Genomic DNA, 18,016 nt, shown 5'->3' with positions numbered 1-18,016 from the left:
CTGTATTACTCGGCTTCACCAGCAGGGCTCCATAATTATCACCAGCATATAACCGCATTGCTGTAACTTTGCTCTGATATCACTGAGAGCCTCTGAACACAACCCAAACGTAATGAATTTATGTCCCAAATCCTTACTTTTCCACGATCTCCCACTCACCACACGCCCCCTCGATGACGTCACCAGAGTGGGGCCGCAGGACGCCATTTTGGGCAAGGCCTGGAAACTCAGGTGACCTGTGAGTCTTGTAAGCCCCGCCCACCTGCACAAACCGTTCCAAAGTGAGAAATTATAGATTTCTAAACGTGAATATTATCCCCGGATCTTGCAATGCTGTTTACATTTTTATTTACACAGAATATAAATTACTCTACATGAATTTCAGCTATACTCTGAACTTGTTTATTATAATAAAAAACAATGAATAGGTTTGTCTTTACTAGTCAAAGTCTCTCTCTCTCCCTCTCTCTCACCCTCTCCCTCTCTCACCCTCTCCCTCTCTCTCTCTCTCTCCCTCTCTCACCCTCTCTCTCACCCTCTCCCTCTCTCTCTCACCCTCTCTCTCACCCTCTCTCTCTCTCTCACCCTCTCTCTCTCTCTCTCTCTCTCTCCCTCTCTCTCTCTCACCCTCTCTCTCTCACCCTCTCTCTCACCCTCTCCCTTTCTCTCTCTCCCTCTCTCACCCTCTCTCTCACCCTCTCCCTCTCTCTCTCACCCTCTCTCCCTCTCTCTCACCCTCTCTCTCTCTCTCCCTCTCTCTCTCTCACCCTCTCTCTCTCACCCTCTCTCTCACCCTCTCCCTTTCTCTCTCACCCTCTCTCTCACCCTCTCTCTCTCTCTCTCTCTCTCTCTCTCTCTTTCTCTCTCTCTCTCCCCCCTCCCCCTCCCCCTCCTCCTCTGTATATTACAGGCTGGGTGGCGGGATAAAGCGCGCTGTGTTCACTCTGCTGGCGGGAGGTTTGAGTGCATTAACACTTTCTGTCCTGGATCCAGGATTAAACAGCCTTTTTTAGTCCAAGCTACTGAACGGTATGCGATTTGGAAACGTTTTTAAAGTTGATCCTGCCTCAGACTGGGTTTCCACAGCTAACAGAAGTTGCTTGTTTTAATTACCGCTTTATTACTAGTTAGCTACCCTGCTAATAGTTTCGGGGTAACAGCTACAAGAGTTTTGTTAGTAAACGACGCGGGATCTGCTCCTTCCATGGATTTATTCACACCGTGAGACACTTTTTACATCTCAGAAGGCATTATCTCCTGAAGCGGGTAAGTAGTGCTTACATCATTCTACAGATACAACAGAGTTGTGACTCGGTTATACACACACACACACACACACAGGAGCAACTTTCAGCTATCTTGTGTAAAATGTATCTCTGTCATAAATGATATATTCATATAAATAACATATCACTTCAGGGTGTTTTCCATCTGTTTAAATAAGGCTAGCAAACATGCTAAAATCCAGAACAACTAACGTTAGGGGATCATTCTGTTCACACTACAGCTGTGGATCTCGTGTGAATGTGAAGTACAGTAGCTGGAGGGAAAAGTTTTATTTATTTATTCATTTATTTAAATAGTCCTGTTCGTGGTGTTAGTTGGAGGTTTAGCAGTCTGGCTGTACAGCTAAGTAGGATTAGGGTCAGTCTAGACTACTCAGTGTTTATTACAACATTAAAGCAGACTTGAATTCATTTCGAGATTCCGTGTCCACATTTCTGGAGGTTTTAAAAATCCATACGCGCTCAGTTTTTAATTAATGTTAGTTGTGTTACACTTTAGTTAGTTGTTTTGAGAACTTGGAAAATTCCGCGCCAACATTTAAAAAAAAAAAAAAAAAAAAAAAGTGCGCACCAGCGCGCGCCGCTGTGGAATTCCGGTTTTTCCGCTACATGCTCATTGGTTCATTAAGTGTGACGACACCCCGTGCTCCGCGCTCATTGGCTAGTGTGTGTGTGTGAGTGTGTGTGTGTAGTGTGTGTGTGTAGTGTGGGCGTGTGCTTACGCGTACTACTGTTGCCTTCGATAGAGCGGACGTCAGTTACCGCCAAGCGGTTTGAACTCAAAATAATTTGGATTTGCGCGACTTTTCGTGCGTGATTACTCGGATCAGTTGTCGGATCTGTTCATTCCACACTGATCAGAGCAGTGCGATGAATAATGCCGTAAAGAAAAGGTAAATTTTCTAGAAGAAATGAAGAATATAGTATCTCGTGCTAGCAACCGTCGCCTAGCAACCGCTGTAACCATTCATTATAACTAACTCACCTTTATAACAGCTTCCTCTCTCATTCTCTCTCTCGCTCTGTCCCTCCCTCCTCTCTCTCAGTCGTTCTATCTCCCTCCCTCCTCTCTATTTTTCTCTCTTTCTCTCTCACTCTTTCTCTTCCTCCTCTCTCTAACTCTCTATCTATTCTGATGAGTGTCATCTTTCCGCCTTGTAAATGTGTAAAGTGTTTTGATGTATTTATTTATTTTACGTCACGTGCAGGTGGAAGATGACCAGCACTTTATTGGACGTACAGTTGAACCTTGAGATTAACCCAAGCAGCTCGACTGCAGCTCATGAGAAGGTTAGTGTGTTATGTCCATCTGTTTAAGCGAACATCTTCGACCCCCACTGCAGGTCTGCCATTTAACATCGCAGTCCCACTGATCTGATCTGAATATTCGTCCTCTTTAACAGAAGGAAGTCGTGTTCGCCGAGCCGCACACACGCTTATCAGCTTCAGGAAGATCTCAGGAGGCTCAGAAGGTCATGGGGCCTTTATCGACACCGACGAAGGGCTCGTCAGAGGCGCCGGGAGGGGAACCGTGGACTCCGACGTCCAACCTGAAAATGCTGATCAGCGCTGCGAGTCCAGAAATACGCAATCGAGAGAAAGAGAAGAACATCGCAGACGAAACAGAGAACTCATCTCAGGTGACGGTGACGCCGAGAACAAACACGTCTAGGGTTCGATCAGCTGGCTTCTTTATTTACATACTGCTTATAAATCAGTGATGTAAACATATACATCAAATAGGCAGAAAAAGTACGTGTGTAATATAATACCCATATTAACAATATTTTAAATATACGAAAAGCTTCTTATATGAACGTTTTCGCTAATTAAGAATTGTTCAGATTAGTCCGTGGTTCATATTTAGTTTAAGCGGAGGAACGTGTAACGTGGGTAAGTTCCCATTCTAGGGGTCGAGAGATTTATGAATGTGGTCCTGGTCTCATCTTTTGTTTTATTCACAAATATTTAGACACGTTTTTCGAGATGGAAAATCCCAACTTTTCTGAATTCCGCAAGTGCACCGCAGGTCATGTGACAAGAACCAACCAGTCAGCTTCACCCTTTCTCTTTGTCCACTCTGAAATAGGCTTTGAATCTCACGGAGCGGTTGGATTAGTTGGTGAAATTCTCAGTGTTTTCTAAGTGATTGAAGGGTGGGGTGCGCCCAGGCACGAAGTTTTTTGTTTCTCTTCTCCGTAAATAAACCTAGTAGCAGAGCTTCTGCAAGGGATTTGCGGTGCTGTAAATCCATCCTGTGCTAAAACTTCCTCGTCGCTTAGCAACGGCAGACACCATGGGAGCGCAAGCGTTTTCCACACGTTTTTACGCGCTAAATGTAAATGGCCCCTAAACCTCACAAGAATTGGAAATTCCGCTAATTTCCCATACACTGGAGGGAGACCACAGGCGTCTCTCGAGCTGTCGCGACCTTTTTCTCAATACATCTTTGGTGCGGCGCCTCGTGATATGTTTTTTCCCTAACGTTACCCCATCAAACTTTTCCCAATTTGTTAGTACGCTTGTTAGCACGTAAGCTAACGTCAGTCAGTTCAGAATGAATCGGAATACTTTTGCTGAGTTTAAGACTCCCACTGCATCCGTATTTCTGTCTGTTTTTAACGTCTGTCGTTATCGAAATTTATTAGGGGAATAAAAACGAACACGTAATGAAACAAGACCCACTGTGTTTTAATGAGTGATCGTGTTGACCATGGTTACGTGTTAAAATAAATGGCGCACTTGTATAGAGCTTTTATCCAAAGCGCTTTACACTGTGTCTCATTCACCCATTCACACACACACTCACACTCACACACCAATGGTAGAGCCATCGGGAGCAACTTGGGATTCACGGTTTTGCTCAAGGACACTTCGGTATGTGGAGTCACACAGGCCGGGAATCGAACCGCCAACCATACGATTAGTGGACACCCCGCTCTACCACTGCCCCACAGCTACCGTGTTAACATGATCAGTGTTTGCTAATGTATTCAATTTAGATATGTAAAATTTATGAAACATTTTTTTCTTCAGTTTTATGCTTCAAAGTCACGAAACAACAGCTGGGTTTTTTATATTTGTGTATGAGCTTCACCTTGGTCATATACACTGATCTATATATATATATATATATATCCACCCATCCATCTTCTATACCGCTTATCCTTCAGGGTTCCGGGGAACCTGGAGCCTATCCCAGGGAGCATCGGGCACAAGGCGGGGTACACCCTGTATGGGGTGCCGATCCATCGCAGGGCACAATCACACACACATTCACACACCCATTCATACACTACGGACACTTTGGACACGCCAATCAGCCTACCATGCATGTCCTTGGACTGGGGGAGGAAACCAGAGTACCCGCAGGAAACCCCCACAGCACCGGGAGAACATGCAGAGAGATTTTATATGTGATGTCTCCCCCCCTTTTTCTTTTTCTTTAAGGGACCAAAAGTGATTGGACAAACCAAACACTGTCCTAAATACATTATTCAATTTAAACTCTAATATACTGTGGTGGACAGTGAGAAAATAACAACTTTGTAAATGTCCAAATAATAACGGACCTGGATGGAAAAGCATTTTTGCATTGAGTGCTGCTCGAGTGTAGAAAAAAGATATCGCTCTGGTGCGCTTCAGTTTTTTGGGAATCCTAGTAGTCGAGTATTATTAAAGAACTATGAGGCACTCAGAACAATAACCTGATTTAAAAAGCCTTTAATATCTCTAGTTACGGTTAAAACACACGCCTACGCTGTTTCAGCCATTAAGGCCTTCATCAGGGCTGTTTCTTCTCAATGTTAACAGGTAGTCACATAATCATTGTGACTGTGTGATGTGATATAGTCATACGATTAATGTTGACAGGCGAAGTCACGTGACAGACCATGTTTTCAGACCGTATCGAAGAGAAGAAACCACACGTTAATGTATACACATACTACAATAAACTAACAAGCAAAAGAGAACGTATAAACACGTGTTAATATTAAAGTTTTCGATATATATAGGAGAACCTACACGTGGTGTGAAACAGAGCACCCAGATTGAGTAAAAGAGGTGAGAAATCCTGTTCCCCGTTTAAACCTGGGTGCATTGTGTGTTGCTTTCCATACATACACACACACACACACATATATATATATATATATATATATATATATATATATATATATATAATGTGTTCGGAATTAAAATCGCTATGCTACTTGCTTTCGTTCTAGTATAACCTGAGTACAGCGGCTACTGTCTATCTCGTGCACTGGAATTAGGATCCCATGGGACAAGCAGTCAGATGAGAAGCTCGTGGGAAAGAGAAAGTCGATGCTTGTGAACCCCTTCTACTTTATAAAATAAGTACACCTGCGTCTCAAAACATTCCGAGATATTTCAGGATAGATTTGTTACAGAATCAGATCGGGATCATTTCCTGTCAATATCAGCCTAACACTTTTAAGGGAAGTATTAGGAAGCTTCACGTTGACACGTCCATGTGCAGGTACTGAGGCATGCTGGGTTGTCCTGACCTTTGTCCGCCTGTTCTAACGTGTGTGTGTGTGTCTGTTTGTTTTATTCCTCCTACAGGATACTGAACATGGAGAAGAAGCGGAGAGGTTGCAGCTCAGCCGAAAAGAGAAAAGCCTTGGGTTGCTGTGTCACAAATTTTTGGCTCGATATCCAGATTATCCAAACCCAGCTGTGAACAACGACATTTGCCTGGATGACGTTGCTGTGGAACTGAGTAAGCTGCTTGCAGACAGGATACGTGCACGGTGTTAAATATATACAGCCTGTCACATTCGGCCACTTCTCACACATGTCTAAAGTGTTTCTAGTGATTTATTCTTAATTGACATGCATTAGTGCGATACTTGAGGTTGTTACATGGGCAGTAACAGCCCTGTGGATATCGGTTTTAATTGTATGGTGTATTTTTCTCTCTCACTCACTCTCAGATGTGGAACGGCGGCGTATTTACGACATCATGAATGTCCTGGAGAGCCTGAACATGGTCAGCCGCCTGGCTAAAAACCGCTACACGTGGCACGGTCGTGCCCAGCTAGCACACACACTAGCACTGCTTCAACGAGAGGGAGAGAAACACCACTATAGCCAGCAGATCCAGCAAATACGGCAGAGACCCGCAGAGGACGTGCTGGAGATGGAGGGAGAGGAGAAAGAGAATGAGGACACCGACGGAGAAATCACGCCGAGGGAGCCAGGCTTCAGCGAAACCTCCGTGGACGCTAAAGGGGGTCAGTGTGGAGCGAAACCATCCTCATTAGGATCCCAGAGTACATTTAAACACAGACATTTTTAACTTAATAATGCTGTCGGGGTTTCAGACTAATTTTAATTTAGTGTGTAAATACTAAACGTTCTAAACAGTACTAAACGTTCCTGTTTCCCATGATCTACTATGCCAACAGCTAGCCGTAAGGATAAATCCCTGCGTGTGATGAGTCAGAAGTTTGTTATGCTGTTCCTGGTGTCAAGTCCACGTGTGGTGAGCCTGGAAAACGCAGCCAGGATCCTAATCGGGGAAGACCAGGTGGTGGACCAGGACAAGAGCAAGTTCAAGAGTGAGTAATACGCTCTGCTGTGCGTTCTTCAATGTTTACACGACCTTTAATTCGCGCAGCATCGCTAGGGTAGGTAGTGTCGAGGGTTGGCCCAAATAATTAAAATACTCAACGGGTTCCGTCGTTGCGTTTGCATTCTTTACTCCAATTAATATACATACATATATAATATACAACCCCAATTCCGAAAAAGTTGGGACAGTACGGGAAAATGCTAATAAAAACAAAGAGATTTGTAAATGGACTTGTATGTAAACAAAAAACATATAAAACAGGGAGTTTGATGTTTTATGTAATTAATGGCAAGATAAACGTTTATTTCGAAATTGATGGACGCAAAATGTTCCAAAAAAGTTGGGACAGGGCGATTTAGGACTAATAGCGATGTGAGAAGGTGAAATAAGAAGGTGATGTGAGGCAGGTGAGGTAATCATCTAATCATAGTATATAAGGAGCCTCCAAAAAAGGCTGAGTCCTTCAAGAGCAAGGATGGGTCGAGGGAATAATAGAAATAATCCCATCATTTTGTTCACTGAACAAGATGCTTGAAAAACATTCCAGAGGATTGTATGATCCGCCTTGCGGGAAGTGTCGAATGGACTCTGATTTTCCTCTTTTCCATTTCTTAGCAAAGATTCGTCGTCTATATGACATCTCGAATGTCCTCAGTAGTCTTAAGCTTATTAAGAAAGTGCATGTGACGGAAGAACGAGGAAGAAAACCAGCATTTAAATGGACCGGACCAGAGAATCTGTCCTTACAGGGTCAGTACCAGGTCTTTACGCCATATTATGGCCCATTTGATTTATTCTGTATTTGTGTTTTCCCTGTACTATACAGTCACTGTTCTGGTAAGATTTTTCATATTTTTTTGCTTTGTTTCAGGTTTGCAGGTTGAGGCTTCTTCCTGCCCTCGGCCGCTCGAATCCCGCTCGTCTGTAGATAACTGCGCTAAAAACCTGTTCTGCTCTCCCAGCACTAAACGAGGCTTCACACGACATCACTCACTGGTCAAACTGGCCAAAAGCATCCAGGACGATCGCAGGAAGATAAACTCTGCTCCATCAAGCCCCGTTAAAATCATAAGTGCGTGCACAATTTCAGACGTTTTTATGAGAAAAGAGGTTTAGTCCGAACGGCGCTTATACTCCTGATCTTATTGTTTCAGGTGACGCGGTTACTGGAAGTTTCTACACCAGTAAAATGGATCACCTTGCTGAGATTTGTAAAATGCAGCTGGACCAGCAAGCTGTGTAAGAAAAAACAACCACTTTTAACTACTTAATTCCAATAAGGAATGCTGGCAGTAAAACTGTAGAGGCTATTACTGTGCTTTTAATAAAATTGTTCAAAAAAAGAAAAGAAAATGTTTTATTATTAATCAATATTTCTGTTATTAATTTTAGGAATGTTCAGAAACCGAGCGATCTGAAAGAGGCTGCTCACTTACCACAGAAAAGCTCTGTGTCGTCACCCATTCCCCCTGCGATGACGCCTGGGGTGGAGGCCCTGTGTCCCCAGACCGTGCAGTTATCGTTTGCGCCTCCTCCTTGCTGCTCCTTTGTTCCCGTGCTGGTTCCCCAAGCTGTGTATGTCAGCCACACCCCTGTCCGTCCTCGCCCTGTTGCCAGGCCTCTGCCCTCCAGCACCGCTGTACGCTCCATGACCTTTGAAAGCCCCAGAGGAGCGAACACTAAGGCGTCACCAGCGTCTGTAACGGTGACAGGCCAGAGGCGGCGGCCTGGTTACGAGCCGGCGAGTCCTGCTCTGAAACGGACGTGTTTAGAAGGAAGTCCGGCTAAGATTAAACGGACCGAAACGAACATGAAGGTGAATATGCGTGTATGTAAACCTGAGTTTAACGTTTGGTGGAATATTACCCTGATATTTTCATCCACAACAATATACACCTGTATATGCATGAGGAGAATACATACAGTGAGCTGCAAACGGCCAGCGTGTGCTGATACAGTACATATGTTACCTATCTAATGTAATTTATCAGTATAATACGACTATTCTAATATTAGCCAACTGTGCACCATATTTATTTATTTATATATTGGCTTCACTGGAGCGTTCTAAATTGCTGACCTTTCCACCCTCAGAACCCAAATCAGTTATACCGTGCAGAAGTTATTAAGAGGTGTGTGTCTGTGTGTTCCAGAGCTTGTCCCCTAAGCTGTGTGAGATCCTGCAGGCTCGTCTGAAAGATCATAGAGGAGCCTTGAATTCCAGCCGTGCCTCAGTGAGAGCTCTGCACCTCGAACCTGAATTTAAGCAAAAAAAACCCCATAATAATCCTGACACCGTGGAGCACAGCATGGAGCTGCAGTACTTCCTGGAGACAGAGGAGCGGGAAGAGAAGGTGCAGAACCAGACCACACCCACTGTGCAGGAATCGACTGGACACACAAACACAGAGGTAGAGAGAATCTCACACACACACACACACTCACACACAAGAACAGGCTAGCACTATATGAAACAGCGAGACACACACTAGGCCAGGGGTTCCTGTCTACATTATGTTTTTTTCTGCGGCCCCAAGCCAATTTAGTTTCGGAATCCCTGCACTAGACATACACCGCCTTCTATTAATATTCACACCCTTGGTAAATATGAGTGAAGAAGGCTGTGAAAAATTGTCTTTATTGTTGAACCTTTTGACCTTTGATTCAGAAAATGCACAAAAATACTCTGCTCTCATGGATATAAAACAACTGCAAACAAAACACAGGTTTATAAAAAAAAAAAAATCTTTGTTAAATGTAGGTGTGCAACAATTGTTGGCACCCTTTTAGTCAATACTTTGTGCTACCTCACTTTGGTAAGATAACATCTCTGAGTCTTCTCCTATAATGCCTGATGAGGTTGGAGAACACATGGCGAGGGATCTGAGACCGTTCCTCCATACAGAATCTCTCCAGATCCTTCACATTTCAAGGTCCACGCTGGTGTTCTCTCCTCTTCAGTTCACCACACAGGTTTTCTATGGGGTCCAGGTCAGGGGACTGGGATGGTCATGGCAGGACCTTGATTTTGTGGTCAGTAAACCATTTTTGTGTTGATGTTGATGATGTTTTGGATCATTGTCCTGCTGGAAGATCCAACCACGGCCCATTTGAAGCTTTCCGGCAGAGGCAGTCAGGTTTTCATTTAATATCTGTTGATATTTGATAGAGTCCATGATGCCATGTATCCTAACAAAATGTCCAGATCCTCTGGCAGAAAAACAGCCCCAAAACATTAAAGATCCACCTCCGTATTTAACCGTGGACATGAGGTACTTTTCCATATGGCTACCTCTCTGTGTCCTCCAAAACCACCTCTGGTGTTTATCACCAAAAAGCTCTATTTTGGTTTCATCTGACCATAGAACCCGATCCCATTTGAAGTTCCAGTAGTGTCTGGAAACTGAAGACGCTCGAGTTTGTTTTTGGATGAGAGTAGAGGCTTTTTTCTTGAAACCCTTCCAAATCAACTTGTGGTGATGTAGGTGACTTCGGATTGTGGTTTTGGAGACTTTCTGACCCCAAGACACAACTAACTTCTGCAATTCTCCAGCTGTGATCCTTGGAGATGTTTTATCCACTCGAACCGTCCTCTTCACAGTGCGTTGAGACGATATAGACAGACGTTCAATTCCAGGTTGATTCATAACATTTCCAGTTGACTGGAACTTCTTAATTATTGCCCTGATGGTGGAAATGGGCATTTTCAATGCTTGTGCTATTTTCTTATAGACACTTCCCATTTTGTGAAGCTCAACAACCTTTTGCCACACATCACAGCTATATTCCTTGGTCATGGTTGAACAATTTCCTGTTCCTAGTCACCCTGGTGTACTAGACAAAAATGTAAAATATGGGAATATACTTCAAATATATTTTTCTCATATGAATGTACAGGGGTGTCAATAATTGTTGCACATCTATATTTAACGAAGATTATTTTTTTAAACCTGTGTTTTGTTTGGAATTGTTTGATATCCATGAGGGCAGAGTATTTTTGTGAATTTTTTTAAACAAAAGGTTAAACAATAAAGAGAAATTTTCAGACTTCTTTGCTCACATTTACCAAGGGTGCCAATATTAGTGGAGGGCACTATGCATCCTGTTTGCTTTGATTATCTTGAGATGTTTCGAGAATTTGACTAGTTTACCTTTAGCAAATTCAGTTGATTGGACATGATTTAGAAAAACACACACCTGTGTATATCATTGTGCATGTCAGACCAAATACCAAGCCACGAAATCCAAGGAGCTCTCCACAATCAAATTGTATCGACTCAGATGTAGGAAAAGGGTATAAGCCCATTTCTAAATCATAACCACCAGGGCTTTTCCTAGAGCTGGCCGTCTGGCCAAACACAGTAACTGGGCTGCAGGGACCTTGATATGGAAGGTGACCAAGAACCCAATGGCCACTCTAACAGAGCTTCAGAAGATCTCTGCAGAGATGGGAGAATCTGCTGGAAGGGTAACCATCAGAAATACTCCATGAATTAGGTCTTTATGGTAGAGAAGCTAGACACATCCTGTGTAATACTGTAAAAATTAATGTGGTAGGCACATAAAGGACTGAGAACATGAGGAAAGAGATTCTCTGGTCTGATGAGAGAAGAAACATTGCAGTCTTCAAGAGCTATGTCTGGCAAACACCAGGCACTACTCATCAACTGGTAATACCGTCCCTATGGTGAAGCATGGTGGTGGAAGCATCGTCCTACTACATCGTCCCTACTTCACAGTAGCAGGGAAGGGGTTAGAATTGAGGAAAGGATGTCCTTAAGTGGTCTGGAGTGGTCTCCAGAGAGACCTGAAGATGGAGATTCACAGACCATTCAATCACCATTCAGTCTGGTTGAATTTGAGTGGATCTGGCAGGAAGTTGGGAGAAACTGCCCAAATCCAGGTGTGCAAAGCTGCTTCTTGAGGCTGCCAGAGGTGTTTCTACAAAGTACAAAATAAAGGGTCTCGATACTTGATACTTGAAATCATGATGAAGAAGAAAATGCATTTGTGAAAGGTTCAATTACGTGGCGGTAAACTGTGACACAGCGGTCTTTCCAGTGAGGGCACACCGGTGGTGCGAGATTTATTATTTTATAGAGCATTAAATCAGGCCTTTAGTCAATTCATAGCCACAATACTAACATGAGACTGAATGGTATGCTTACTACATGAGAGGAACAAAGCTTTCAATGTAGTAGATATATGCATGTCTCACGTCTCAATCCTGATAATATTGTAAATTATGGTAAAAGAATGTGTGTGTGTGTGTGTGTGTGTGTGTGTGTGTGTCAGACTCTGATCCCTACAGGTTATTTGATTCCAATTTCCCAACAGTCTCTGCTTGGCTTTAAAGAGACTCCGCCCTCCAATGGAGAGACAAATAAAACACCAACATACATCTATCGCACACCAACTGCAGGTATAACACACACACACACACACACACACACACACACACACACTGAACCCATTCAGAGAGTCAGTGATTGGTGCTGTAATCACTAGGGATATGATGGTGAGGAAATTTTCCCACTGCTTAATCAATGTGTCACAACACCGGTAATACCGGTATCGCTGGGGGGGTTCCCCTAGTAATCATTGGGTTTTTTTTTGGGTGGTTATTTTTTTTATATTTTTTTTTTACAAATTCATAATGTACTGTGTCTCTGGAAACATTGTGAGGCTGTGGAGTTGAGTGCGTGCTAAGAGCCATCTTTATTGTTTTGTTTTATGTGAGTGTGATAAATTATCTCACAGTACACTCATTGTTGAATTATGAATTTATTTATTATTGTTGGGGTTTGCAGGTTCGATAACACCTTCTCCTCAGGAGTTCACCCCATCTCCTCTACCGGTCCATCACCCCACCCACCGGGTCAGCCCAAACCCGTCCATCCTCAACTTCACCCTGCAGAACCTTGCTCTGATACACAACCCACACAGCACCACACACACAGCACCGGAGCCGCCGAGCCCTGTACCCTGCACACACACGCATGCTCACACACCGCTCCAAACGCACGGCATGATCTTCATCAAGCCTGTCTCACCACTCACACTCATCAGCCTGCAGCAGGTGAGCACAATATAGACAAGTCAAAGGTGTAGAAGAGTGTAAACTCAAACGTCGAGCAATTATTGTAGCATTAAATATACATTATATAATAATTGTAGATTGAGAACTTATTTCCTAAATGTTTTTGTCTTTAGCCGACCCTGACCACGCCCAAAAGTGGCTCCGCCCCTCAGCAGTGCTTTTTCCACACACCAGTCTCCACCATGGTCACGCCCACTCCCAGTAAGAGCCTGTACATCCCTCAGAGGAAGCTGGACGTGAGCTCAGAGGAACACTGAGATCATCCAACAATGACCACTAAAACCTCTCAGCATGGCTGTTTAATTATCCGAATGTTTTGTAGCTTTGGCTTTACCTTCATGAGTTTCTGGGTCTGATTTTTCACTCGAACTGTACTGGAAAAAACAGAGCCAAGTATGTCTGTGTTTGTGTGTGTGTGTGTGTGTGCATAAGTCTCCAAATAAACTGATAAACTTGACCTTAACAATGACGTGCTAGCATTCTATGGTTAGTTTTGTAAAATGTTATAATGTATAAAAGAACAATTGTGTGTTTGATTTAAGAAATAAATGTGAGCCTTCTGGGCCGTATGGGAAGTGGATGAGTCTGTCACGCTTTTTCCCACATGGTTTTCTTTCTAGTATTACAAATTCAGGTTCTGCTGACTTGGATTTCATTCAAGGAGACCTCAAAGAAAAGGTGCTTCGGGTTCATACAGACTTAACGAGATCAGCCTCGTGTGCATTAAAGAAATCGTGGAGAAGGTAAACAAGGGAATTGTCTTTTTTCATAAACCAATGCTAAGATTAAGACTCCATCTAGTGGATTATCAGCAGATCCAAAACAGATCAATTCTACACTTTGTTTAATCAAGCCCTGGATCAATCAGAATAGAAACATTTTTTGGTATAAATAACCTCAATATATATGATAGAAATAAGAGGAAACTATCGCTAAAAATGAGTCAGAAAAGTAACAGACCTGGGTGGTTAACCTACAAGAGTTTTTAAATATAAACTAGCAGTTTCCTTGTTAGGTATGTATGATGCCTCCAGAAAGTGTTCACCCCCTAGTAGTTATCTCTCATCAAATAGAAATATATTCGAATGGGATTATTTACAGAAATAAAATCAAACAGAGCATTTAGATGTCCTCAGTATGATTATTTTTTTTCAAGCCAGTCCTTTGTAGTGTTTGCTCTGTGCTTAGGCTCATTGTCCTGTCGGAACGCAAATTTTCACCCTAGACACAGACTTCTTGCTGACTGGAACAGGTTCTTCTCAAGCATTTGCTTGTATTTGGCTCCAGCCATGTTGCTGTTGATGGCAACAGGATTTCAGTTTCCTCTTGCTGAAAAGCAACCACAGAACATGATAGTGTTTCCTGGGTGTTGGGTTGTATTTTGTCTGTGCCAAACAATGCAGACCAAATGGCTGAAAATCTTTTCCCTAAAGCTCTCAGACATGCCATGTAGTAAACTCTAGGTATGCCTTTATGTTAGCCTTTCTCAGAAGTGAACTCCTGACCACTCTCCCATAGAGGCCAGATCTGTGAAGAGCTCATTATATTGTTGAGGTCTACACAGGTTCTGTTTCAGCCAGTGAGCTCAGTTTTGTAGCTGTAGATGATTCAGTTTCCCATCTGAAGCAGTTTCCCTCCTGAAGCAGTGTCCCCCTTTGAAGCAGTCTCCCCGTTGAAGTTGTGTCTTACCTGTCACATCCAGACAATGCCATCTCAATGCCATTAAGCAGGCCAGTGGTGCAATCTGAATGTGCATGCATCAGTGTAGTGTTTCTCCTCTGTTCTATGTAGGTTTAGGAATAAAAATGACTTCTCATTTAGAGAATTAAATTGATTTCTGACTAGATGCCCTTATAACAACATGAGTGCATTAATTTGCTCTAATTACATTTGGGAAACTGGACATTGCTGAAAATTGCACTATTATGTTGGCCTCTTCACTCACTGTGTAAGGAACTCTGATATGTCGATTTGTCAGTTTAATTATGCCACTGCTGGACATGACGGAGCTTAAGGATGGCTGGGATATCCCCAAACCATACAAGTGTTGGTAAGATCTCTAAGTGGACAGCATGTTGGTCTCTCTTTGGGATGAAATAACTCAAAATTATTAACAAGTGCGTGCACAATAATCCATGAACTTGATAAATGTTGCAAATGCATCTTACTATCCACAAACAAATGCCTTGCAAGTTCAGAATTAAATGAATGTCAGCGATTTGTACAGAGACATATTTGTGAATGCAAATGTTCTGAGACTTTCTTTCAGTTCAGTTTGCCTTGCACAATCCACACAGGAATATCCTGATCCACACACACACACCTGTGCCTTAGAAGCTTTTCTAAGCTTTTCTAGCTACCACTAGATGGCAGTCTACAAAAAAAAATAAAAAATTACCAGTGTGGGCTATGATCAGAATTTGTATCAGACTGATCAGGTACGATTGTATAAATTAGATATTTTTATCTTTACTGATACTGTTTTTACACAATGTTTATGAACAGTCTGAACTAGTCATGCCCCTGCTCGGAGTCGAATCTAAGCTTTGGAATCAATTCTAGATTCACAACAACTCGACGACTCTTGAAATCGATTCCTAGACAAAATATACCATAATTTAAAGCTCAATAGCATTTGAAGGGAATGACTTACAGACACAAAAATGGTGTTCATGTAGGCGTCAGGTATAACACACCCCCAACTCCAAAAAAGTTGGGATGCTGTGTAAAATGTCAATAAAAACAGAATGCAATGATTTGCAAATCTCATAAACCCCATATTTTCATCACAATAGAATATAGAAAACATATCAAAATGTTTAAACTGAGGAAATGTACCATTTTTAAGGGAAAAATAAGGTCATTTTGAATTTGATGGGATGGCATCCTAAAAAAGTTGGAACAGGGCCATGTTTACCACTGTGTAGCATCCCCTCTTCTTTTAACAACAGTCTGTATACAACTGAGGACTGAGGAGACCAGCTGCTGGAGTTTTAGGAGTGGAAGGTTGTCCCATTCGAGTCTGATACAAGATTCTAGTTGCTCAACAGTGTCCTGGGTCTTCATTGTTGTATTTCTCTTTTTATGATGAGCCAAATGTTTTCAATTGGTGAAAGGTCTGGACTGCAGGCAGCACCTGGGCTCTTCTACTATGAAGCCATGTTGTTGTAATAGATGCAGTATGTGGTTTAGCATTATCTTGCTGAAATATGCAAGGCCTTCCCTGAAAAACACTTCATCTGGATGAAAGTGTATGTTGCTCTAAAACTTGTGTATACCTTTCAGAATTGATGGGGCCTTTCCAGATGTGCAAGCTCTCCATTCCATAGACACTAATGCACCCCCATACCATCAGAGATGCAGGCTTTTGAAATGAGCGCTGATAAAAAGCCAGACGGTCCCTCTCCTCTTTAGTCCTCTTTAGTTTAGAGGACGCGGTGCACATGGTTTCCAAAAAGAATTTCGATTTGTCTGACAACAGAACAGTTTTCCACTTTGCCTCAGTCCATTTTAAATGAGCTTTGGCCCAGAGAAGACAGCGGCATTTCTGGATCATGTTCACATATGGCTTCATCTTTACATGATAGAGCTTTAACCAGCGTTTGTGGATGGTACAGAGAACTGTGTTCACAGTCAATGAGTTCTGGAGGTGTTTCTGAGCCCATGCAGTGATTTCCATTACAGAATCATGCCTGTTCCATTTCAAAGGGAACTTCGACATTGCGTTTAGCATAACACTATGGGAGTGCCTCTCGCGAGTGACGGGCTTGTGTAAAATCATGCCTATTTATAGGCCTGCCATGGTCAGGTGATGTGGCAATTAAGCGTGTCGTGTGATATAAATATGGCAGCTGTGAACCACACCATCAGCCTTTATTATCTTCAGTGAGACTGCATGTTGGTTGTTTGTGTAAAGAAACAAAAAGACGCTTCATTTCCTCTCTATCTTTTCTCAAAATCTCAGAACTTTTCTATCCCTTTAAAAAAAGAGAAGAAAAAAAAGGAATGAGCGACAGAGAAAAATATGAGTGAGATAATTCAGGAAGTGTGTTACGGCTTGCTCCCGTTTCATCACGGGGAATAGCACACACTTTCTGGGTGAAGTGTCTAGAGGTGTAGCATGCGATGGCAGCCTCGAGAGTCTGCGCATGGTAATGCCAACATTAAGCAGCTCGGCTCGCTACTCGTGCTCTTCTCGGAAGCCGAAGCGAGTTGGGTTTCAGAGCCTCGTGGATCTGGGCTGGCCACTGCCAAGGCAGCTAGCCGTCTCAGGTTCATGGGATCTCTTATGGATCCGGAAGAGGAGCCGGAGATGAGCGCTGCTCTATCTCTTGCTCTGTCTTCCAGGTTCGGCTCTCCGCTGGATTTTGTAGTTCGCATCGAGACTCCTCCTTCAGTTATGGACAGCCAAAAGGGGACACACAGACACACACATACACACACACACACACACACACACAAATAATAGTAATAATTCCTCTCTGACTCCAAGGAGCCAGAAGGATGTGCTAAAAACTGAGAGCAGCATATAAAGAGCTGCTTGAAATGATTACTAAGACTGGATCAGCCTTTTTCTCCCCAGTGAAAGTAAATCCCTCACACTGCAGAAACTCCCCTTTCTTCCAGAAGTGCATGACAAACTATCAGGCTTCTGAGGGAAAACCATGCATAAACCGTATTTATAACCCCACGATGTTGGATTATTCGGCCATTGTGGGGAATGAACGGCATGGCTATTTAGCTATGCTGAAGGTGGAAGAGGTGCATGCGAGCTACCTCTCTTCATTGACGGCAGGTAATTTAGGGGGACCGGCTTTGCCATCAAAGCCACCGTGTAAGGCCACCGTGGCATTGGTGGGCAAGGCCTATGCAGTAGTAGTCTTGCTTGTGGGTCACTGCAGACAATGATAGTGTTGCAGGCCTACCAAGCAGACCAAGAGTGAGCTTGACATATGGCTGCATTCAGCCGGTTCCTTCCCTGTTGTGTCGAGTTCACCTGGGCATCCACGAGTGGAGCCCGGGCCAGCA

The 18,016-nt window shown here is 43.1% G+C and overlaps 1 protein-coding gene across 2 annotated transcripts; it reads left to right on the top strand.

The window, feature by feature from the left end:
• The first annotated feature begins 956 nt into the window (after positions 1-956).
• On the top strand, positions 957-13,563 carry e2f8 (E2F transcription factor 8). Of its 2 annotated transcripts, none has more exons than XM_053634537.1 (14): positions 957-1,266; positions 2,495-2,576; positions 2,690-2,926; positions 5,877-6,033; positions 6,248-6,547; positions 6,722-6,874; positions 7,504-7,638; positions 7,760-7,960; positions 8,043-8,127; positions 8,281-8,704; positions 9,042-9,299; positions 12,184-12,310; positions 12,699-12,967; positions 13,102-13,563. In XM_053634537.1, the coding sequence occupies exons 2-14, from the start codon at positions 2,502-2,504 to the stop codon at positions 13,243-13,245; spliced, it is 2,565 nt and encodes an 854-aa protein (XP_053490512.1). In that variant the 5' UTR covers positions 957-1,266; positions 2,495-2,501; the 3' UTR covers positions 13,246-13,563. The 2 variants fall into 2 exon arrangements, with proteins under 2 accessions (XP_053490512.1, XP_053490511.1); XM_053634536.1 differs by lacking the exon at positions 957-1,266 and adding an exon at positions 1,997-2,179.
• The last annotated feature ends 4,453 nt before the right edge of the window (positions 13,564-18,016 follow it).

The sequence above is a fragment of the Ictalurus furcatus genome, chromosome 10 (genome assembly GCF_023375685.1).
Source record: "Ictalurus furcatus strain D&B chromosome 10, Billie_1.0, whole genome shotgun sequence".
NCBI classification, from domain to species: Eukaryota; Metazoa; Chordata; class Actinopteri; order Siluriformes; family Ictaluridae; genus Ictalurus; species Ictalurus furcatus.
Note: the sequence above shows the minus strand (reverse complement) of the source record. Positions and strands in the feature narration are given on the sequence as shown.

Excerpts from the sequence above, each read along its gene's own strand:
- e2f8 (XM_053634536.1), top strand. The coding sequence starts at position 2,157 with ATGAATAATGCCGTAAAGAAAAG. Across the intron at positions 7,639-7,759 it reads AGAGAATCTGTCCTTACAGG|GTTTGCAGGTTGAGGCTTCT; the intron begins GTCAGTACCAGG and ends GCTTTGTTTCAG. Across the intron at positions 9,300-12,183 it reads CTGGACACACAAACACAGAG|ACTCTGATCCCTACAGGTTA; the intron begins GTAGAGAGAATC and ends TGTGTGTGTCAG.